This window comes from Aythya marila (genome assembly GCF_965140915.1).
Source record: "Aythya marila genome assembly, chromosome: 26".
Taxonomy (NCBI): domain Eukaryota; kingdom Metazoa; phylum Chordata; class Aves; order Anseriformes; family Anatidae; genus Aythya; species Aythya marila.
In genome coordinates, this window is record NC_139067.1 from 4,361,389 (window position 1) to 4,383,247 (window position 21,859).

General features: G+C 68.2%; 4 protein-coding genes across 5 annotated transcripts in view; all 4 read left to right on the forward strand.

Annotated features, from left to right (window-relative positions):
• The window catches only part of SFTPB (surfactant protein B), a gene marked incomplete at its 5' end in the record, with an annotated part of 34,704 nt that overhangs the window by 1,906 nt on the left and 10,939 nt on the right, over positions 1-21,859 (forward strand). The window lies entirely within an intron of this gene.
• On the forward strand, positions 185-2,437 carry TMED4 (transmembrane p24 trafficking protein 4). The gene is made up of 5 exons (XM_082779726.1): positions 185-347; positions 1,445-1,545; positions 1,637-1,762; positions 1,864-2,010; positions 2,101-2,437. The coding sequence occupies exons 1-5, from the start codon at positions 206-208 to the stop codon at positions 2,248-2,250; spliced, it is 666 nt and encodes a 221-aa protein (XP_082635852.1). The 5' UTR covers positions 185-205; the 3' UTR covers positions 2,251-2,437.
• Positions 4,908-11,197, forward strand: DDX56 (DEAD-box helicase 56; the record flags this gene model as incomplete). The annotated part of the gene is made up of 14 exons (XM_082779527.1): positions 4,908-4,955; positions 5,048-5,206; positions 7,003-7,163; positions 7,269-7,439; positions 8,244-8,334; positions 8,447-8,691; positions 9,038-9,160; positions 9,762-9,878; positions 9,979-10,073; positions 10,200-10,273; positions 10,355-10,444; positions 10,539-10,644; positions 10,786-10,883; positions 10,987-11,197. The coding sequence occupies 14 exons, from the start codon at positions 4,908-4,910 to the stop codon at positions 11,065-11,067; spliced, it is 1,659 nt and encodes a 552-aa protein (XP_082635653.1). The 3' UTR covers positions 11,068-11,197.
• On the forward strand, positions 11,091-21,537 carry NPC1L1 (NPC1 like intracellular cholesterol transporter 1). 2 transcript variants are annotated; one of them, XM_082779525.1, is made up of 19 exons: positions 11,091-11,181; positions 12,538-14,063; positions 14,850-14,950; positions 15,051-15,223; positions 15,301-15,429; positions 15,512-15,694; positions 16,304-16,418; positions 16,546-16,673; positions 17,209-17,346; positions 17,600-17,689; positions 17,977-18,167; positions 18,245-18,372; positions 19,327-19,447; positions 19,542-19,597; positions 19,667-19,817; positions 20,375-20,606; positions 20,876-20,989; positions 21,095-21,257; positions 21,350-21,537. In XM_082779525.1, the coding sequence occupies exons 1-19, from the start codon at positions 11,134-11,136 to the stop codon at positions 21,457-21,459; spliced, it is 3,897 nt and encodes a 1,298-aa protein (XP_082635651.1). In that variant the 5' UTR covers positions 11,091-11,133; the 3' UTR covers positions 21,460-21,537. The 2 variants fall into 2 exon arrangements, with proteins under 2 accessions (XP_082635651.1, XP_082635650.1); XM_082779524.1 differs by lacking the exon at positions 11,091-11,181 and adding an exon at positions 12,279-12,368.

Here is a 21,859-nt window from a genome sequence, read left to right on the forward strand (position 1 = left end):
GCGAGCGCGGCGCCCTCCCCGCTGCGCCACCTGGCGGCGCGCGCCACGGAGGCGGCGGCGCATGCGCAGCGCGCGGCCGGGGGAGCCGCGGCGTGGGGAGCGGTGAGTGGCCGCCGCGGGGGGCGGCGCATGCGCGGTGCGCGGGGTGGGGGGCGGGCGGCGCATGCGCGGTGCGCAGCGGGGAGGGGGCGGCCCGGGGAGGGCCATGGCGGGCGGCGGGGGGCTGCGGGCCGCGGTGGCCGCCCTGGTGCTGGCGGCCTGGGGCGCCCACGGGCTCTACTTCCACATCGGGGAGACCGAGAAGCGCTGCTTCATCGAGGAGATCCCCGACGAGACCATGGTCATCGGTGCGGGGCGGCGGGGAGGGCACCGGGGGATTTGGGGGGGGGGGGGGAGGGGCAGCGGGGGTGAGGGGGGGGCACCGGGAATGGGGGGGGGTGAGGGGGGGGGGCCTGGTTTGTAAGGGGGGGCCCGGTTTGTAAGGGGGGGCCTTGGGTTACCGGGGGGGGCCCCCAGGTTACCGGGGGGGGCCTCGGGTTACCGGGGGGGGGTCCCCGGGTACCGGAGGAGCAGCGGGGGGGGGGTCCTGGGGGCACCGCGAGGCGCTGAGGAGGCCTCGGGGCTGAAGCGGTAACGGGAGAGACCCCCGGGAGTGGGGGGAGACCCCCGGGGACCGAGGTGGTGCTGGGGGAGAATACCGGGAATGGGGGGGGGGGAGTAAAAGGAGGGCCCCCCGCGCACCCGGGAGGGCCCCGGGGCTGAGGGGGCAACGGAGAGACCCCGGGAACGGGGCAGGGAGAGGGGGAGGGGGGGAGAGACCCCGAGGGGGCGTGAGGGGGAAGGGCCGGAGTAGGAAGGGGGGGGGAGACCCCCGGGAGTCGGGGGGCGAGGGGAGAGAGCCCCGGGACGGGGAGAGGCAGCGGGGAGACCCCCGGGAATGGGGGGGGGCAGGGGGAGAGACCCCCGGGGAGAGAGGTAGCAACGGGAGGGGGACCCCAGGGGATAGAGGGGGGGTGAGGAGAGAGACCCCCGGGAATGGGGAGAGTCAACGGGGAGACCCCGGGAATGGGGCAGGTGGGGGGGGGAGAGCCTGGGGGGGACAGGGGGAGAGACCCCCGGAGATGGGGGGTGGCAGGAAAACCCCTGGGGAGCGAGGTAGCCACGGGGGGGGGCACAGGGAGTGGAGAGGGGGGCGAGGAGAGAGACCCCTGGGAGCAGGGGGGGGACACGGGGGAGCCCCCAGGGGACGAGGAGGGGAAAGGGGGAGACCCCCAGGGATGGGGTGAGGAAAGGGGGCGACCCCCTGTGGGATGGGGGGGGCTCTAGGGGGGTTGAGGGGACTCTGGGGGTGTTGGGGGGGCTCTAGGGGGATCGGGGGAGCTCTGGGGGGGTGGGGGGGGTTTTGGGGGTGTCCGCGTCCCTGCTCCGACCCGCCGCCCCGCAGGGAACTACCGCACGCAGCTGTGGGACAAGCAGTCCGAGGCCTTCCTGCCCTCCACGCCGGGGCTGGGCATGCACGTGGAGGTGAAGGACCCCGACGGCAAGGTGGGCAGCACTGGGGGGGGCTCAGGGGGGGGCTCAGGGGGTCTCGGGGGGGGCCGGTAACGACGTGTGGGGCTGTGTGTCCCCCCCCCAGGTGGTGCTGTCGCGGCAGTACGGCTCCGAGGGCCGCTTCACCTTCACCTCGCACACGCCGGGCGAGCACCAGATCTGCCTGCACTCCAACTCCACGCGCATGGCGCTCTTCGCCGGCGGCAAGCTGGTAACGAGGGGGGGTCCCGGGATACCGGGGGGGTCCCACGGTGCCAGGAGGGGCGCGGGGAGGTCCCCCCCTAAACGCTGACCCCCCGTTTCCCCCCGCAGCGGGTGCACCTGGACATCCAGGTGGGCGAGCACACCAACAACTACCCCGAGATCGCCGCCAAGGACAAGCTGACGGAGCTGCAGCTCCGCGCCCGGCAGCTCCTGGACCAGGTGGAGCAGATCCAGAAGGAGCAGAACTACCAGCGGGTGAGGGGCCGCCCCACAACCGCACCCCAAAAACGGGGCTTTGGGGAGGGGGCTGCGCCCCGCTAACCCCCCCCCGTCTCGATCCCGCAGTACCGCGAGGAGCGCTTCCGCATGACGAGCGAGAGCACCAACCAGCGCGTGCTCTGGTGGTCCATCGCCCAGACCGGCATCCTCATCCTCACCGGCATCTGGCAGATGCGGCACCTCAAGAGCTTCTTCGAGGCCAAGAAGCTGGTGTAGGAACCCCAAATCCTGGAGGGGACGCCCCAAAGCCCAGGGGGGCCGCCCCAAATCCTGGGGTGGTTCCCCCGGGCCCAGGGAGCCACGGCCCCGCAGCCCCCGCAGAACGCCGGGGGGCTGGGGGCGCGCTGCCTGCAACCGCTGTGGGGTTTTTTTTGGGATCAATAAAGGCTGTGGGGTCCCTGGGCGTGAGCTGGTGGTTATTGGGGTGTTGGAGGTAGGGTGGATTGGGGTGGAGGGGGTTTGGGGTGGATGGAAGGCCATTTCGGGTGATTTTTGGGGAGAGGGTGATTTTTTGAAGTATTTTAGGGTAGGTGAGGAGCCTTTGAGGGAGCCTTTGAGGAGTTGGGGGGCACTTCTTGGGGTATGGGGCTTTTGGGGATACTTTAGGGTAGATAAAGGGCTTTTTTGGCGTGCTGTGTGCAGAGTACTTTTTGGGGTGGGGGGCTTTTTGGGGCAGTTTATGGCAGGTGGGGGCCTTTTTGGGGTCTTATGTGCAGGGCTACTTCGAGGCCAAGAAGCTGGTGTAGCCACCCCAAATCCTGGAGGGGACGCCCCAAAGCCCACGGGGGCCGCCCCAAACCTCGGGGTGGTTCCCCCGGGCCCAGGGAGCTGCGGCCCCGCAGCCCCCGCAGAACGCCGGGGGGCTGGGGGCGCGCTGCCTGCAACCACTGTGGGTTTTTTTTGGGGATCAATAAAGGCTGTGGGGTCCCTGGGCGTGAGCTGGTGGTTATTGGGGTGTTGGAGGTAGGGTGGATTGGGGTGGGGGGCGTTTTGGGGTGGATGAAAGGCCTTTTCAGGTGATCTTTGGGGGAGAGGGTGGTTTTGGGGGTATTTTAGGGTAGATGAGGAGCCTTTGGGGGGAGCCTCTGAGGAGTTGGGGGGCACTTCTTGGGGTATGGGGCTTTTGGGGATACTTTGGGGTGGATGAAGGGCTTTTTTGGCGTGCTGTGTGCAGGGTACTTTTTGGGGTAGGGAGCTTTTTGGGGCAGCTTATGGTGGGGGGGGGCTTTTTGGGGTGTTACATGCAGGGGCCAAGAAGCTGGGGTAGCCACCCCAAACCCCGGGGGGCTGCCCCTGACCCCGTAGAGCCACAGCCCTACAGCCCCCACAAAATGCCAGGGGGCTGGGGGCACGCTGCCTGCACCCACTCTGGGGTTTTGGGGGTGTTTTTTGGGGATCAATAAAGGCTGTGGGGTCCCTGGGTGTGAGCTGGTGGTTATTGGGGTGCTGGAGGTGGGGTGGATTGAGTGGGGGGGCTTTTGGGGTTTCTTTAGGGTGGATGAAGGGCCTTTTTGGGGTGCTTTTTGGGGGAGGGGGTATTTTACTGTGGATGAGGGGCCTTTAGGGTCCTTTGTGCAGGGTGCTTTTTGGGGTCGGGAGGCTTTTTGGGGTAGTTTCTGGTGGATGGGGCCTTTTTGGGGTGCTGTGTGCAGGGCTACATCTTTGAGGCCAAGAAGCTAGTGCAGCACCCCCGGGGGGCCACCCCAAACCCTGGGGGGGTTCCTCCCCAAACTTGGGGGGCCGCAGCCCCACAGAACACCAGGGCACTGGAGGGGGCTTGGGGCACGCTGCCTGCACCCGCTGTGGGGTTTTGAGGGGGACATTTTGGGATCAATAAAGGCTGTGGGGTCCCTGGGCATGCATTGGTGCTTTTTGGGGTGCTGGGGGGGGCTTTTGGGGTGGGGGGCTTTGGGGGATACTTGTGGGTGGATGGGGGCCTTTTTGGGGTGCTCTTTGTGGGGTGCAGGTATTTTTGGGTGTACTTTGGATGAGGACCTTTTTGGGGTGCTCTGAGGGGGTGCTTTTTGTGGTACTTTAGGGTGGATTGGGGGCCTTTTTGGGGTAGGGGTGTTTTTTGGGATCCTTTAGGGTGAATGAGGGGCTTCTTTTAGGGTGCTGTAAGTGGGATGCTTTTTGAGGTGGGGGTGCTTTTTGGGGTACTTTAGAGTGGATTGGGGGCCTTTTTGGGGTAGGGGTGTTTTTTGGGATCCTTTAGGGTGGATGAGGGCCTTTCTTTTAGGGTGCTGTAAGTGGGATGCTTTTTGGGGTACTTTGAATGAGGGCCTTTTTGGGGTGCTGCAGGGAGGGTGCTTTTTGGGATGGGGGTGCTTTTTTGTGATACTTTAGGATAGATGAGGGGTGTTTTTGAGGTGGGGGTGCTATTGGGGATACTTTAGAGTGGATGTGGTGCCTTTTGGGGGCAGGGGTGCTTTTGGGGGTACTTTAGGGCTGATTGGGGGCCTTTCTGGGGTGGGAGTGCTTTTTGGGGTCCTTTAGGGTGAATGAGGGCTTTTTTTTTTGGGTGCTGTAAGTGGGATGCTTTTTGGGGTTGGGGTGCTTTTGGGGGTATTTTAGGGTAGATGAGGGGTCTTTTTGGAGTTGCTTTTTGAGGTGGGGGTGCTTTTGGGGGACACTTTAGAGTGGATGTGGTGCCTTTTGGTGGCGGGGCTGCTTTTTGGGGTACTTTAGGGCTGATTGGGGTGGCGGTGTTTTGGGGGTCCTGCAGTGCGGACGAGGCCCCAAACACCCCAAAACCCCTCCCTGGAATCGCGACCCCCTCGGGGGGGGGTTGCCCCCTTCTCCCCCAGCACCCAAGGGTGCCCCCGAGCCCCCCACACCGCCAGGGGGCGGCGGCGGGGCCTTTCCGGGCCGAAATGGCGGCGGCCTTCGAGCACCTGGGGCTGGACCCGCGGCTGCTGCGGGTACCGGGGGGGGACCGGGGGACACCGGGGGGGGCCCGAGGGGGTCCGGGGGGGGCTGTCCGGGCCCCCCCCGTGACTCCCCGTCCCCCCAGGCCGTGTCGGAGCTGGGCTGGGCCGCCCCCACCGCCATCCAGGCCCAGGCCATCCCCGCGGCGCTGGAGGGCCGCGACCTCCTGGCCCGGGCCCGCACCGGCTCCGGGAAGACGGCGGCCTACGGCCTGCCCCTGCTGCACCGCCTGCTGCGGGCCGCGGTGACGGGCGGGCACCGGGGGGTGGGGGGGCTCCATGGGGGGGGGGCACCCTGGGGTGGGGGCACCCTGGGGGGGGGCCATGTGGCGGCCATGAGGTGTTTGGGGTCTGTGGGGTGGGGGCTGTGAGAGGGAGGGGGGCACCCTGGGGTGTTTGGGATCTGTGGGGTGGGGGCACCCTGGGGGGGCCATGTGGGGGCCATGTGGGGTGTGGGCTCTGTGGGGTGGGGGCTGAGAGAGGGATGGGGGCACCCTGGGGTGTGGGGGGGGCTGTGGTTGGGGGCTGAGAGGGGTATGGAGCGCCCTGGGGTGGGGGCTGTGGGGTGGGGGCACCCTGGGGTGTGGGCTCTGTGGGGTGGGGGCTGAGAGAGGGATGGGGGCCACGTGGGGGCCATGAGGTGTTTGGGTTCTATGGGATGGGGGCACCCTGGGGTGGGGGCCATGTGGGGGCCATTTGGGGTGTGGGCTCTGTGGGGTGGGGGCTGTGAGAGGGAGGGGAGCACCCTGGGGTGGGGGGGCTCTCATGGGGTGGGGGCTATGAGAGGGATGGGGGCTGTGCGGGGTGTCAGTTCTGTAGGGTGGGGGCTGTGAGGGGCATGGGGGCACCCTGGGGTGTTTGGGATCAATGGGGTGGGGGCTGAGGGGGATGGGGGCACCCTGGGGTGGGGGCTGTGAGAGGGAAGGGGGAACCCTGGGGTGTTTGGGGTCCGTGGGGTGGGGGCTGTGAGAGGGATGGGGGCCATGTGGGCACCCTGGGGTGCATGGGATCCATGGGGTGGGGGCTGAGGGGGGTGGGGGCCATGAGGTGTTTGGGATCTGTGGGGTGGGGGCTGACAGGGGGGATGGGGGCACGCTGGGGTGTGTGGGCTCCATGGGGTGAGGGCTGATAGGGACGGGGGCACCTTGGGGTGTGGGGGCTCCATGAGGTGGGGGCTGTGAGAGGGACGGGGGCACCCTGGGGTGGGTGGACTCCTTGGGGTGGGGGCTGAGAGGGATGGGGGCCATGAGGTGTGTGGGGTCTGTGGGGTGGGTGCTGGTGGGCGTGGGGGCACCCAGGGTTTGTGGGATCCTTGGGGTGGGGGCTGTGAGAGGGATGGGGGCCACGTGGGCACCCCCGGGGCGTGTGGGACCCATGGGGTGGGGGCTGATTGGAACAGGGGCGCTGTGGGGTGTTGGGAATTGGTGGGCACTGTGGGGTGTGGGTGCTCCAGGGGGTGTCCAGCACCGGGGGGGGGAGGAAACTGGGGCATGTGGGCTTCTTAAAGCATCACATGGAGGGGGGGGGAGTCTCTGTGGGGTTTGGGGGGGCTCCATGGGGTGCCTGGGGGCTGTGGGGTTAGGGTTTTTTTGGGGCTTGGGGAGCTCCATGGGGTGCCACGGGGTTTGGGGGACTCCATGGGGTGCCTGGGGGCTGTGGCCTTTGGGGGGACTCCATGGGGTGCCTGGGGCTCTGTGGGCTTTGGGGCTTTTGTGGGGTTTGGGGGGCTCCATGGGGTGCCATGGGGTTTGGGGGACTCCATGGGGTGCCTGGGGGCTGTGGGGTTAGGGTTTTTTTGGGGCTTGGGGAGCTCCATGGGGCTCCATGGGGTTTGGGGGGGCTCTATGGGGTGCCTGGGGGCTGTGGGGTTTGTTTTTTTTTTTGGGGGCTTGGGGAGCTCCATGGGGTGCCACGGGCTTTGGGGCCTCCGTGGGGTCCCACGGCGCAGCTCCCCCAGCCCCGCAGCCACCATCCCCGCGGTCCCCGCCACACCGGGGCCGGGTGGCGCTGACGGTGGTACCGTGTTGGGTGGGGGTTGCAGGCGCCCGGCGCGGCGGCGCAGGCGGTGCGGGCGCTGGTGCTGGTGCCCTCCAAGGAGCTGGGGCTGCAGGTGGTGCTGAGCCTGCGGCGCCTCGCCGCCTTCTGCGCCCGCCACGTGCGCGTCGCCGACATCTGCGCCCACACCGACCTCGCCGCCCAGAAGTGAGCAGCCCCCTCCCCTTGTCCCCTGCGTTTCCCCTTTCCCCGGGGGTGTCCCCGAGCGGGGGTGACCCCCCCACCCTTTTTTTTTTGTGCCTTGTCCCCGAGGCCGGTGCTGATGGAGCGGCCGGAGGTGGTGGTGGGCACGCCGGGCCGGGTGCTGGCGCACCTGGAGGCGCGCAGCCTGGTGCTGAGGCACTCGCTGGAGCTGCTGGTGCTGGACGAGGCCGACCTGCTGCTCTCCTTCGGCTTTGGAGACGACCTCAAGGCCCTGCTGTGGTGAGGGGGAGGGTTGGGGGGGCGCGGGGAAAGGGGTTATGGGGGTGAGGGAGGGGTTTTTGGGGGCGTTGGGGAGGTTTGGGGGCTCGTCCGGGACTGTGGGGGGTTGGGGTGAGAGGAGGTTGTGGGGATATGGAGGGGGTTGGGGGGGCATTGGGGAAATTTGGGGGCACGTCCGGGACTGGGGGGGGTTGGTGGAGTGAGGGGAGGTCGTGAGGATGGGGAGGGGGTTTGGGGGGGCATTGGGGAGGTTTGAGGGCACATCCATGACTGTGGGGTGCTGCTGGGGTTAGGGGCTATGGGGACATGGGTAGGGGTTTTGGAGGGGGTATTGTAGAGGTTTGGGGGTACAGCCATGAGTGTGGGGTGTGGGTGGGGTGAGGGGAGGCCATTGGGGTGCAGGTGGGGGCTTGGGGGGGCACTGGGGAGGTTTGGGGCATGTCCGGGACTGTGGGGCATTGGTGGGGGGAGGGGAGGCTGTGGGGATGTGGGGGGGGTGGCTTAGGGGGGCATCGTGGAGGTCCAGGGGCACGTCCAGGACTGTGGGGTGATGGTGGGATTAGGGGAGGCAGTGGGGACACGGGTAGGGGTTGGGGGGGGGCACTGAGGAAGTTTGGGGTTGCATCCAGAGCTGTGGGGTGCTGCTGGGCTGCGGGGACTCGGGGGTCCCATGGGATGCTCTGCGGGTTTTGGAGCACGACCAGTGCTGGGGGGGTGCCCCCACAGGCTGGGTGGGCACCGTCAGGCGAAGGGGAGGGGGGACCCCACTACGGGGCCAGCGCTGAGCCCCCCGTGCCCCCCCAGCCACCTCCCCAAGATCTACCAGGCGCTGCTCGTCTCGGCCACCTTCAACCCCGATGTGGAGGCGCTGAAGGAGCTGGTGCTGCACAACCCGGTGAGCGGGGGCGGCGGGGGGCTCGGGGTGGGCGCGGCAACCCCGGGGGCACCATTTAGGGGATGTGGGGGGGCTTCCCCCCGACCCCCCAGCCCTGATGGGGTGCTCGCAGGTGATAGTGCAGCCGCAGGAGCCCCGGCTGCCGGGCGGCGCGCAGCTGCAGCAGTGGGTGGTGCGCTGCGACACGGAGGAGGACAAATTCCTGCTGCTCTGCGCCCTGCTGAAGCTGGCGCTGCTGCGGGGCCGCGCGCTGCTCTTCGTGGGCGCCCTGGCCCGCTGCTACCGCCTCAAGCTCTTCCTCGAGCAGTTCGGCATCGCCGCCTGCGCCCTCAACTCCGAGCTGCCCGCGCGCTCCCGGTAACGCGCGGCGGGGACGGGGATGGGGTGCCCCGGAGGGAATTGGGGGGGGTTCGGGGAGCCAGGCTGCTGGAGGGAGGGGTATGGGGAGTGTGAGATGTGGTTTTGGGGGCACCCGTGGGGAACGGGGTGCTGCTGGGTGCCCCTAAAGGGCTGGGAGGGCGGTGGGGTGCTGAGGGATGGGGATTGCCCGCGGGGGACAGCCCCGTGCTCACGGGGTGCCGCGGGGTGTCTGGGGGATGTGGGGTGCGCTTGGGGTGCCCAGGGTAACGCCCGGGGGGGGCCCGGCATTGGGGTGGTGGCGGGGGGGAGGTGGCGGTGCTGAGGGCCCCCCACGTGTCCCCAGGTGCCACGTCATCACCCAGTTCAACCGCGGCCTCTACGACTACATCGTGGCCACGGACGAGGAGGCGCTGGAGGCGCCCGCGGGGCAGCCCCCCCAGAAGAAGCGCAAGGGCGCTGCCGACGGGTGAGCGGGCACCCGTGGGTGCCAGCAGGGCAATGCCCAGCGAACGGGGCCCAGGGTCTGGAGCAGCGTCCCTGTGTCCCCCCACAAGGTCCCCATGTCCCCCATGGGATCCCTGTGCCCCCCACGAGGTCCCCGTGTCCCCCCACGAGGTCCCTGTGCCCCCCACGGGATCCCTGTGCCCCCCACGATGTCCCCGTGCCCCATGGGGTCCCCATGCTGCAGGGACGTCCTTGCTCTGTCCGTCCCCATGCCCAGGGTATCCCTGCGTTCCCCTGCTGGGGGATTTTCTCTTTTCTGGGGGATTTGTGCCAAGGGGAGGTCCCAGTGTCTATGCCCAGGGGTGTCCCTGTCCCCAGGCTGTCCCCTTGTTCATGGGGGGCTCTTTGCGTCGGGATCTCATGTCCCCGTGGCCCCAGGGGTCCCCATAACCATGGGCATCGCTCAGGGGTGTCCCTATATGAGGGTGTCCTCGTGCCCAGGGCGATCCTAAAGCCATGCCCACATGGGTGTCTGCCCCAGCTGTCCTCATCCCCATGGGGCGTCCCCTTATCCCCCCCACCTTCCCCTTCCCACCCCCCCATCACATTTTCACCCCTCCCAGCAAAGGCAAGGACCCGGAGTACAGCGTCGCGCGGGGCATCGACTTCCAAAACGTGGCCGCTGTCATCAACTTCGACGTGCCGCCGACCGTCGAGTCCTACATCCACCGCGTGGGCAGGTCCGGGGGGCTTGGGTGCTCCGGGGGGGGGGGGCGTGGGGGCGGCCTTTTGGGGTTGCTTGGGCGGGCGCCCCACTGCTGCACCCCTCCGTGCCCGCAGGACGGCCCGCGCGGACAACCCCGGCACGGCGCTCACCTTCGTGCTGCCCGAGGAGCGGGACCGGCTGGCACAGATCGAGGACAGGCTCGCAGGAGGTCGGGGGGGGCTTTGTCACCGCGGGGTGGGGGGAACCGGGTGCCAAGGGACATCGTGGGGGTGTCCCCGAGGGCGCCGGGGGGCACGGGAGTGTCCCCAGGGAACGTCCCCGTGTGTGTCCGCAGAGAACGGCGGGTCCATGCTGCAGCCCTACAAGTTCTGCATGGAGGAGATCGAGGGCCTGCGGTACCGCTGCCGGGTGAGCGTGGGCGGGGATGGGGACGGGGATGGGGGGGTGGCGGCGGTGCCCCCTCCCCGGCTCTGACCCCGAGTCCCCCAGGACGCCATGCGCTCCGTCACCAAGCAGGCGGTGAAGGAGGCTCGGCTGCGGGAGATCAAGGAGGAGCTGCTCAACTCCGAGAAACTCAAGGTACCCCCGGCACCCCGAGGGGGCTGTGGGGTGGGCACGGGGGTGGGTGCGGGGTGCCAGGAGCCCCCCCCTGACGTCCCCTCCCCGTCCCCAGACGTACTTCGAGGACAACCCCCGCGACCTGCACGTCCTGCGCCACGACAAGCCGCTGCACCCCGCCATCGTCAAGCCTCACCTCCGCAACGTGCCCGACTACCTGGGTACGTCCCGCGCCCGACGGCGGCTTCGGGGTGGCGGGGCGGGGTGGGGACACAAGACCCCAAAACAGGGAGAGGGGTGCAAGGCCAGGGGGTGTCCCTGGAAAGCGCTTCACCCTCTGATGCCCCGCTCCATGCCCGCAGTGCCACCCAGCCTCCGCAGCATCGCCAAGCCCAACCTGAAGAAGCACAAGCGGCTGCGGCTGCCCCACGCCGGTGCCGGCCGCCGCGGCGGCCCCACGGTGAGTGCGGGACAGTTGTGACCCAAAACCCCCCGGGCACGGGGGGTACCCACCTGTCCCCTGCTTTTTCAGGGTCTGACGCCGCTTTTCTCTGCCCTTACAGGCACGCCGCAACGCCAACCCACTGCAGAGCTTCAAGTACACCCGCCAGCGCACCAAGCGCCGTGCCACGAAGTCCTCCTGAGCCCCCCCTGCCCCCCTGGGGGCTGTGCCCGGGACCACCACAGCTGCCTCGCAGCCCCCCTGGCGGATGGGGTGTCCCTGGGGTGTCCCCTGCGGGCGGCCGCACGCAATAAAGGTGCTGCTGGGCTGTGCCAGCCGTGTGGTGGGGTGCTTCTCCTGCCGGGCAGCGCCGTGCCCGCGGGCTGCGTGACGGTGGCAGGGGCACAGGGGAGGGTTGGTGACGCAGGGGTGGGAAGCCTCAGATGCGGGACAAAGGTGCCAGCGCGTTATCACCCCCCCCCCTTATCGATACCAAGGCTGTAAATGGGGCCAAGGGCACAGCACGCACAGCAGTGCCAGCTTTGGACCCCCCCCATCCCCTCGAGGCACCCGTCACCCCCACCCCAGCACCACCACGGCACCACGGTGCCCGCCGCCCGCTGGCATCCGTCCTCCAGGGCTGGCAGGCGCCTGTCCCCCAGAGCCTGGCACCCGTGTGCCACCAGCACAGCGCCTTCGGGGCGCCCGAGTTCACCGTGTGCCCGCCTGCTCTGTGTGCCCGGCCCTGCCCGTGGCGTGCGAGACGGGTGGCAGCGCCGCGGTGCCCCTATCGCCCGCCGTTGCCTCTTATCGGGGCCTTGGTCTCTTATCGGGGCCGACGCTTCTCCAAGGCTGCCCGGTGGCCCTGAACCTTCCTGGCAGCTTGGTGGGGCAGAGGACTCTGAGGTGGGCACGGCAGCCCCGTTTCTGTTAACAGAAGCAGTTTCAGCGCCCCGTGGGGCAGGCAGGGAGGCGAGCCCTGTTCCTCCTTGCCCTCACTGACTGGGCACGTGCTGTGGGGTGCGCTTTGGCACCCCGGGGTGCCCGACGCTCCCTGTGCCAGGCAGAACGGGTTTCCCACGGCTGGCACAGCCTCGCCAGCGCCTCCTTGGGTGTTCCTGCAAACCCGCGGGGACGTCCCCAGTGGGCACAGCCCTGCCAAAACACGTAGGCAACAGCGGTGCGAAACTCCCCGTGGGTGACTCAGGTGCCCACTCCCTTGGGCAGGGGGGCACCCAGGCACCCGGCAGTCGGGGCACCTCCCCGCCGGGATGCGCCAGCTGACAGTGCCGATCGATCCAGGTTAATGATCACTGCGCCTTTACAGCTCCGGCGCCGGCTGATTGGCCTCGGTGCCATCAGGCCAGAAGACCTCACAGGTGGCAGCCGCCCAAGGGATACGGGGTCTTATAGGGGCTGGGCAAAGCCGGCAGCACCCTTTTGCCCACGATGGCAGCGTCTCCGGCGCTGGCCAGCGCGGTGCTCGGCGCCCTCCTGGCGCTGGTAGGTGCTTGGGGGTGGCCGAGCGCGGTGAGGTTCGGAGGGGTGGTGACAGCAGGGGGACACCCATGGGTGTTGGGTGCCTGGCGTGTTTTGGGAGAGGCCGGGGGCACCGAAGCGAGCTGGCTCCCCATGGGTTGAGCCCCCACGCGCCCCTCTCCTCGCCCCGCAGGCCGCGCCGGAGCTGACGCCGATCCACCGCGCCGGCTACTGCGCTTTCTACGACGAATGCGGGCGCAACCCCGAGGTGAACGTCTCGCTGGTGTCCTCCAACGTGCCCTGCCTCTACAACAGGCCGGCGCATCTGGCCACGGGCCCGCTGCTGCAGCTGCTGCGCTCGGTCTGCCCCGAGCTGGTGCGCGGGGACAACGACACACGGGTGTGCTGCACGGTGCGGCAGCTCACCGCCCTGCAGGTCAGCGTGGCCCTGTCCGGCACCGTGCTGGCCCGCTGCCCCTCCTGCTCCCGCAACTTCGCCAACCTCTACTGCAACAACATCTGCAGCCCCGACCAGAGCCTCTTCACCAACGTCACCCGCATGGTCAAGCGCACCACGGTGCTGGGGGTGCAGCAGGAGGCCGTGGTGGAGTACCAGTGCTTCTACAGCCAGCGCTACGCTGACGCCGCCTTCAACTCCTGCAAGGACGTGCGGCTGCCGGCCACGGGTGGCTATGCCATCGACACCATGTGCGGCATCTACGGCGCCCGGCTCTGCACCACGCAGCGCTGGCTCGACTTCCAGGGTGACAAGAACAACGGGCTGGCCCCGCTGCAGATCGACTTCCAGCTGGTGCCCAACGGCACGCAGCCTGGCGACGGCATCGAGCCGCTGGATGAGCGGGTGTGGGGCTGCAGCGAGGCGCTCAGCGCCGACCAGCAGCCCTGCTCCTGCCAGGACTGCGCCGAGTCCTGCCCGGCCGTGCCCGCGCCGCCCGACCCCGCGCCACCTTTCCGCTTGGGCGCCGTCGACGGCGCTTTGGTCATCTGCGTGCTGCTCTTCGGCTTCTTCGCCCTCGTCTTCCTCACCGCCTTGATGTGCCGCAGGAAGAAGAAGAAGAAGAAGGCGGCGCCAGCTCCTCGTGAGGGCTGTGCGGTGCGTTTGGGCACCTACAGCCACCGCTTCCTGGCTGATGTTTTCCGCCGCTGGGGCACGCTGGTGGCCAGGCACCCGGTGCCGGTGCTGGTGGTGGCGGCGGTGGTGGCGGTCGGGCTGTCGGTCGGGATGATGACCCTGCAGCTCACCACCGACCCCGTGGAGCTGTGGTCGGCGCCGGGCAGCCAGGCGCGGCAGGAGAAGGCGTTTTACGACGAGCACTTCGGGCCCTTCCTGCGCACCTGCCAGGTGATCGTGACGGCGCGGGACCAGCGCCCGGGGGCCACCTACAACTCGGTGGTGCTGGGCGCCAAGAACTTCAGCGGGGTGCTGTCGGACGAGGTGCTGGAGGCGCTGCTGGAGCTGCAGGATCAGCTGACGGGGGCGAGCGTCTGGGTGGAGGAGGAGGGCAGGGAGGTGACGCTGAAGGACGTCTGCTACGCGCCCCTCAACCCCTCCGAGCCCAGCCTGGCTGACTGCTGCATCAACAGCGTGACCCAGTACTTCCAGAACAACCGCACCCACCTGGCCATGGAGGCCACCCAGACCGTGGGCAAGGAGACCGGCACCGTGGACTGGCACGATCACCTCATCTACTGCGTCAAGTGGGTGCCCACGGGGCTGCCTGCGGGGTGCTGGGCGCTGCGTGGGGTCGGGATGATGGCTGTGGGGTGATGGATGTTGGCATGGGGTTCGTAGGGTGCTGGGCTATGGGGTCAGGGTGATGCCCATGGGGTGCTGGGCTATGGGGTCAGGCTATGGCTGTGGGGTGCTGGATGTGGCACGGTGCTCGAGGGGTGCTCAGCTGTGGGGTCAAGGTGAGGTCTGTGGGGTTCTGGACACAGCATGATGCTCACAGTGTGCTCTGCTATAGGGTCAGGGTGATGCCTGTGGGGTGCTGGATATGGCACAGGGCTTATGAGGTGCTGGGCTGTGGGGTTGGAGTGATGCTTGTGGGGTGCTGGGGTATAGGGTGAGGGTGATGCCTATAGGGTTCTGGACATGGCATGGTGGGTGCTTGGGGGGGGGTCGACTATGGGGTCAGGGTGATGCCTGTGGGGTGCTGGATGTGGCATGGTGCTTGTGGGTTGCTGGGCTGTGGGGTGAGGGTGCTGGCTGTGGGTTGCTGTTGTGGTGTGGTGGCTGTGAGCTGTTGGGCTATGGGGTCGGGCTGATGACCATGGGGTGCTGGACATGGTGGGGTGCTCATAGGGTGCTGGGCTGTGGGGTCAGGGTGCTGCCCGTGGGGTGCTGGACGTGTCACACTGCCCATATGCCACCAGGCTACGGGGTCAGGGCGATGCCTGCCAGGAGCAGGGCTTGGTCACGGGCTGTGGGTGGTGGGGGGCACCGGGCGCAGCCCCCGCTCACTGGTGCCGTGTCCCCACCAGCTCCCCGCTCTCCTTCAAGGACATCACGACGCTGGAGCTGAGCTGCATGGCCGAGTACGGGGGGCCCGTCTTCCCCTACATCGCCCTCGGGGGCTACCCGGGTGAGTGGGTGGGTGCAGTGGGGTGGGATGGGGTGCGGTGGGGTGCAGTGGGGTGCGATGGGGTGCAGCGGGGTGCCATGGGTGCCGTGCCGTGCCGCAGACTCCGAGTACACGCAGGCGGAGGCGCTCATCGTCACCTACTCCCTCAACAACTTCCCGCGGAGCGACCCGCGGAACAAGTGGGTGCTGAGCTGGGAGCAGCGCTTCCTCGAGGTGGTCCGCGACTTCCAGCGCAACCACAGCCAGAACCTCTCCGTCTCCTTCATGGCTGAGGTACGGCGTGTGGCAGCTGGGGTGGGGGGCACCCAGGGGTGCCCCAGTGCCCCTGCTCACCTGCCCCGTGCCCGCAGCGCTCGCTGGAGGATGAGATCAACCGCACCACGGGCGAGGACATCCCCGTCTTCGCCGTCAGCTACCTGGTGGTCTTCGCCTACATCGCCCTGGCGCTGGGCGAGTACACGGCCTGGCGCCGCGTGCTGGTAACGGCCGGGGAGTCAGGGAAGGTGCTGGCACCCAAGGGTGCTCGCCGGGTGCTGAATGGGTGTCCCGGTCCTGCCGCAGGTGGAGTCGAAGGTGACGCTGGCGCTGGGCGGCATCGCCGTGGTGCTGGGCGCCGTCTTCGCCTCCATGGGCTTCCTGGCGCTGCTGGGGCTGCCTTCGTCCCTCATCATCCTCGAGGTCGTGCCCTTCCTCGTCCTTGCTGTGGGTGCTGACAACATCTTCATCTTTGTGCAGGAGTACCAGGTCGGTGCCGCTGGGGGTCCCTGGAGGGTGCGGGAGCACCCATGGGTGTGGGGAGGTCCCTGTGGGACACCTCCGGGTGCAGGGATCCCTGCGGGGTACGTGGACATGGGGGCAGCCTTGGGTCCCCCTGGGGTGGGCTCAGGGGTTCTTTGGGTTCTGGGGTCCCCATGGGGCATGGCAGCACCCTTGGGTGGAGGGTCCCAAAGGGGGATGTAGGGGGCATGATTGAGCTCAAGGGATCCCCATAGGACAAAGGGCCACCCATGGGTGCAGGAGTCTCCAAGGGTCACAATGGAGATCCCAACGGGGCTTGGGGACATGGGGATGTCTCCATGGGACCAAGGGCCACCCATGGGTGTAGGGGTCTCCAAGGGTCATGATGGGGATCCCAATGGGGCTTGGGGACATGGGGAGGTCCCCATGGGACAAAGGACCACCCATGGGTGCAGGGATCTCCCAGGAACATGGCTGGGATCCCAGTGGGACTTGGGGACATGGGAAGGTCCCCGGGGGACACGTGGGTGTCCCGCTGTCCACGCGGCAGCACCCCCAGGCCGCCGGGTGCCCGTATGCAGGGCGGGCACCCCAACCTCCCGTCCCGGCCAGCAGCAGTCGCAGCGGGAGCCGGGCGAGACGCGGGAGCAGCACATCGGGCGGGTGCTGGCACAGGTGGCACCCAGCATGCTGCTGTGCAGCATCTCCGAGGTCATCTGCTTCCTCCTGGGTGAGTGGGACAGGGTGCCCCCAGCATCACGCACCCAAGGGACCGCACGTGGCTGCAGGGCCACGGCGCACCCCAACGGTGTCACCAGGGTGCTGACACCGGGGTGCTGACACCGGGGTGCCCGCAGGCGCCCTGTCCTCCATGCCCGCCGTCCGCACCTTCGCCCTCACGGCCTCGGTGGCCATCGCCTTCGACTTCCTCCTCCAGATGTCGGGCTTCGTCGCCCTGCTGGCCCTCGATGCCCGCCGGCAGGAGGTACGGCACCGGCTGCCCCCGGGTGCAAGGGTGGGCGCCCAAGGGTGTTTGGGGCATTGCGTGGGGTACCCGTGGGTATTTGGGTACCTGGGGTGGGTGCAGGGTGCCTCTGTACCCAATGTGTGTGGGGTTGGCGTGGGGCACCCCTGGGTCTCTGGGTGCCTGGGGGGGGAAAAATGGAAGGCATGGGGTGCCCGTGGGTATTCTGAGTACCTCAGATGGGCGCAGGGTGCCCACAGGGTGCTTATGGGGCAGGGGGGTACCCAGGGAGGGCGCGGGGTGTCGCTGCACCCAGTCTGTTGGCATGGGGCACCCATGGGTCTTTGGGTGCCTGCAGTGGGCAAACTGGAGGGTGTGGGGTGCCCATGGGGTACCTGAAGATACGCGGGGTGCCCATGGGGTGCCCATGGGACACGAGGGTGCCCAGGGTGGGCATAGGGGTGCCTGTGTACCCAAGGGTGTTGGTGGGCTGGCGTGCGGTTCCTGTGGGTATCTGGGGGCCCGGGGGCACCCACCCACCCGGTGGCACCCTTAGGCTGCCCGCTTTGACATCTGCTGCTGCTGTGGGATGGAGAAGGGGGGCCCCACGGGGCCGGGCTTGAGGGTGCTGCGCCCCTTCCTGGACCACTTCTACACCCCGCTGCTGCTGCACCGCCTGATCCGGCCTCTGGTGGTCAGTGGGGGGCTGGGGGCGCAGGGGGATGTGGGGTGGGCTTTGGGGTATATGGGGGGACTGGGGGGTCCTGGGAGGTGGGGGACACAGGGGGGGCTGGGGCATCTGGAGGGCTTCAGGAGTCTTGGAGAGAGGGGGATGTGGGGGCATTTGGGGGCGGGCTGGGGGGCTTTGGGGGTGTTTGGGGCTCTGGGGGCTCCTGGGGGTGCCCCGTGCCATGGGGTGCCCTCACGGGGCCGGGTGCTGCCCCCAGGTGCTGCTCTTCCTCTTCTTCTCCTTCGCCGGGCTCTACCTCACGCTGCACGTGACCGTGGGGCTGGACCAGGAGATCGCCATGCCCGAGGTGACACCCGGGGGACAGAGACACGTGGTGACAACAGGGTGCCCGGGGACGGGGACACGCGGGGATGGGATGGCTGCGCGCACGGCCCCATGTGGGGACAGCACTGGACGAGCGTGGCCCTGTATGGGAAGGGCACAACCCAACGTGGGGCCGTGCAGACGCAGCATGGCAAAAGGGGACACCAAGCCCTGCTTTGGGGACACCTGGGGACAGCGAGCCCCTGTTTGGGGATGCGGGCAGGGCTGGGCGCCCCCACCCTCGCTGAGCACAGCCCCTGCCACCGCCAGGACTCCTACATGCTGCAGTACTTCTCCGACATGAACCAGTACCTGCCCGTGGGGGTGCCCACCTACTTCGTCACCACCAGCGGCTACAACTTCTCCTCGACCGAGGGCACCAACGCCATCTGCTCCAGCGCCGGCTGCGACGACAACTCGCTGACGCAGATGATCCAGTACGCCACGCGCTTCCCCAACGTGTGAGTGGGGCGCGGGGCGCGGGGCGGGCAGCGGGGCATGGCCCCCCCAGCACCCTGCCAGCCCCACCTCTGCCCAGGTCCTACCTCGCCATCCCCGCCACCTCCTGGGTGGACGATTTCCTCGACTGGCTCAACCCCACCGGCCGCTGCTGCCGCATCCACCTCTTCGGGAACCTCAGCGGGCAGTTTTGCCCTTCCACCAGCAGTGAGTGGGCACTGGTGCTCGCCGGGGGAGGGCTGCTGGGGAGGGGGGCACCGCGATGCCTGGTGGGTGGATGTCGGGTGCCCGCCGTGCTGCCCATTGGGATCCCATTGGGTGCCCGCTGGGCGTCAATTCGGTTCTCACTGGGTGCTGCAACGGTGCCCATCGGGTGCTGTGATGGTGCCCATTGGTTCCCACCATGAAGTCCATCGGGTGCATATGGGGTCCCATTTGGTACCCCCCAAGTTCCCATTGGGTGTTCATTGGAATGCCTCTGGGTGCCCATTGAGCTCCATTAGGACCCCATTGCGTTCCCATTGGGATCCCATTGAATTCCCACTGGGATCCCATTGAGTCCCCACTGGGTGCCCATTGAGTCTCCATTGGGATCACACCGAGTCTCTATTGGGATCCCATTGAATTCCCAGTGGGTGCCTACTGGGATCCCACTGAGTTCCCATCAGGATCCAACTGAGTTCCCACTTGGTGCCCATTGAGTTCCCAATGGGATCCCATTGAGTTCCCATTGAGCTCGCATTGTGATCCCATTAAGTCCCCATTGGGTGCCCATAGAGGTCCCACTGGGATCCCATAGAGCTCCCAGTGGGTTCCCATTGGGTTCCCATTGGGTGCCCATTATTCCCACTGGGATCCCATTGAGTTCCCAATGGGATCCCATTTAATTTCCATTGGGATCCCACTGAGTTCCCATTAGGGACCTGTGATGGAGCCCACTGGGTGCCCACCACGGGGCCAACTGGTTGACCGTTGCGTGCCCTTGGGTGCCCCTTGGGTGCCCACCACGGGGGGTGTTGGGTGTCTACTGGGTTCCTCCTGGGTGCCTGCCATGGTGCCACTGGGTGCCCATTGTTCCCACGGGGGTCCACGGGGTGCCTGCTGCGGCACCCTTGGGTGCTCACCCTGCTTCCCACTGGGTCCCCACGGCCGTGCCCACAGACGACATCAGCTGCCTGTTGGGGCAATGCCTGGACACCACGCGGCGGCCGACAGTGGAGGAGTTCGAGCGCTTCCTGCCCTGGTTCCTCCACGACCTCCCCACCCTGCAGTGCGCCAAGGGGTAGGTGCCACCCCAGGGTGCCACGGCGGGTCCCCAGGGTGGGGCTCAGCACCCTCCATGCAGCCACGGGTGACCCGTTGCCCCCTCCCCACAGCGGCCTGGGCGCCTACGACACGGCGGTGAGCATGGACGCCAACGGCACCATCATGGGTGAGTGCGGGGCGGGTGGCAGGGGCTGGGGGCACCCCGGGGTGCCCGGCTGAGCCCGCTGCCCCCCAGCCTCGCGGTTCATGGCGTACCAGCGGCCGCTGCGGACCTCGCAGGAGTACACGGCGGCGCTGCGGGCTGCCCGCGCCCTGGCTGAAAACATCACCGGCACCCTGCGCCAGGTGCCCGGCACCGACCCCGATTTCCGCGTCTTCCCCTACACGTAAGCCTCCTGGCAGGGGTCAGGAAAGGAGGGGGTGCCCCCCAGGTCGGGGGGGGGCTCAGGGTGGGTGCCCAGTGCCCAGTTTGGGGTCAGGGTGGCCGGTGAGGACTCAGCATGGGTGCCCAGTTAGGGGTGCCCAGCCTGTGCCAGTGTGGGTGTCCCGGTTTGGGGTGCTCAGTTTGGGGTCACTGTGGGTGCCCCCTGTCCGGTCAGTGGTCAGGGTGCCCATTTAGGGGTGCCCAGCCTGTGTCAGTGTGGGTGCCCTATTTTGGGGTGCCCCAGTTTGGGGTGCCCAGGTAAGGGCCAGGGTGGGTTCCCCCTTTCCAGTTAGGGATCAGCCCACCCAGCTAGGGGTGCGCAGTTGGGTGTCAATGTGGGTGCCCCACTTTGGGTGCCCCACTTTGGGGTGCCTGGTTCACGCTCCGCGTGGGCACCCCAGTTCCTTACTGGTGTTAACGTGGGAGCCCAATTCATGGCCGGGCTCCGGGGGTGTTGGCCCGGGACAGGGGTGCCCGGTGGCCACCCCGGGGTGCCAGCAGCGGTGACAATTCCGGCAGGGTGACGTACGTGTACTACGAGCAGTACCTGACGGTGGTGGGCGAGGGCCTGTTCACGCTGGCGCTGTGCCTGGTGCCCACCTTCCTCGTCTCCTTCGTGCTGCTGGGCATGGACCTGCGCTCCAGCATCGCCACCCTCATCACCATCACCATGATCCTGCTGGACACCGTGGGCATCATGGCCCTCTGGGACATCCCCTACAACGCCGTGGCCCTCATCAACCTCGTGGCGGTGCGGGGCATGCGGGGTGGAACGGGGACACGGGGCGCAGGAGGTGGCATGGGGATCTGGGGCACACGGGAGGTGGCACATGGGGACCTTGGGGAGCACAGGAGGTGGCACAGGGACCTGGGGACACCCGGGGACAACAGCTTGAGGACCTGGGGCACGTGGGGTGCATGAGCACCGTGGGCGCCCCACGCCTCCCCCCATCCCGCACCGTGCCAGCCCCGGGGAGCCACCCACGGGTGCCCTCCCCGGTGACACCGCTGTCCCTGCAGGCCGTGGGCATCTCCGTGGAGTTCGTGTCCCACCTCACCTGCGCCTTCGCCCACAGCACCAAGCCCACCCGCGTGGAGCGCGCCGCCGAGGCCACCGTCACCATGGGCAGCAAGGTGGGGGCGGCACGGCCGCGGGGGCACCCCGGGGTGCTGCCGGTCACCCACGGGTGCGGGGAGGGGACAACCCGGTCACGATGACTGACCCTGTCGTGGCCGCAGGTGGTGGCCGGGGTGGCCATGACCAACCTGCCGGGCATCGTGGTGCTGGCCTTCGCCAAGGCGCAGCTCATCCAGATCTTCTTCTTCCGCCTCAACCTCATCATCACCCTCGCCGGCCTGGCGCACGGCCTCGTCTTCCTCCCCGTCCTCCTCAGCTACATGGGTAAGGCCCCGGGGGACGGTGCCGTGACACCGGGGGGACAGCGGGGTGGTGGAGGGCACGGACACGGCACCGACCCCGTTATTTCCCCGCAGGACCCAGTCCCCGGGCGACACCGGGGGACAGCAAGGGCAGCGCGGGGCCGGACACGGGGCTGGCCCTGGGCAACCCCTGCTTCGAGGGCTCGGTGCGCCAGCGGTGCTGAGCCCCCGCCATCCCCCACCGTGCCCCGTCCTGCTGCTGCTTTTTATACCGCGGTCGTATTTAAACTGGTTTTCTCAGAGCCAGTGACTGGGTTTAACTGGGCAGGGCGTGGGCACGCAGCATACAGAAAGTGCATCGGCTTCTGCGGTGTCACCGCGTCTGTGCGGGGACGGGGACGGGCGCGCAGGGCACCGGTGGGGATGGGGACACGTGGGGTGGCGCGGTGCATCACGGGGACGGGGTCCTGTGGGGCACACGGGTGGCACAGGGGTGGGGCAGTGTGGGGACAGGGCCACATGGGGACAGGACACGCGGGGATGGGACACACGGACGTGCTGGGGACACGGCCACACGGGTATCTTGGGGACAGGGCCACATGGATATCTTGGGGACAGGACTTG

Bases quoted from the DNA above. Each gene is read 5' to 3' on its own strand.
- TMED4 (XM_082779726.1), top strand. From the start codon at position 206: ATGGCGGGCGGCGGGGGGCTGCGGGCCGCGGTGGCCGCCCTGGTGCTG. The intron at 348-1,444 runs GTGCGGGGCGGC...GCCGCCCCGCAG, and splicing joins CGACGAGACCATGGTCATCG to GGAACTACCGCACGCAGCTG. The intron at 1,546-1,636 runs GTGGGCAGCACT...TCCCCCCCCCAG, and splicing joins TGAAGGACCCCGACGGCAAG to GTGGTGCTGTCGCGGCAGTA.
- NPC1L1 (XM_082779524.1), top strand. From the start codon at position 12,315: ATGGCAGCGTCTCCGGCGCTGGCCAGCGCGGTGCTCGGCGCCCTCCTG. The intron at 14,064-14,849 runs GTGGGTGCCCAC...TGTCCCCACCAG, and splicing joins CACCTCATCTACTGCGTCAA to CTCCCCGCTCTCCTTCAAGG. The intron at 14,951-15,050 runs GTGAGTGGGTGG...GCCGTGCCGCAG, and splicing joins CGCCCTCGGGGGCTACCCGG to ACTCCGAGTACACGCAGGCG.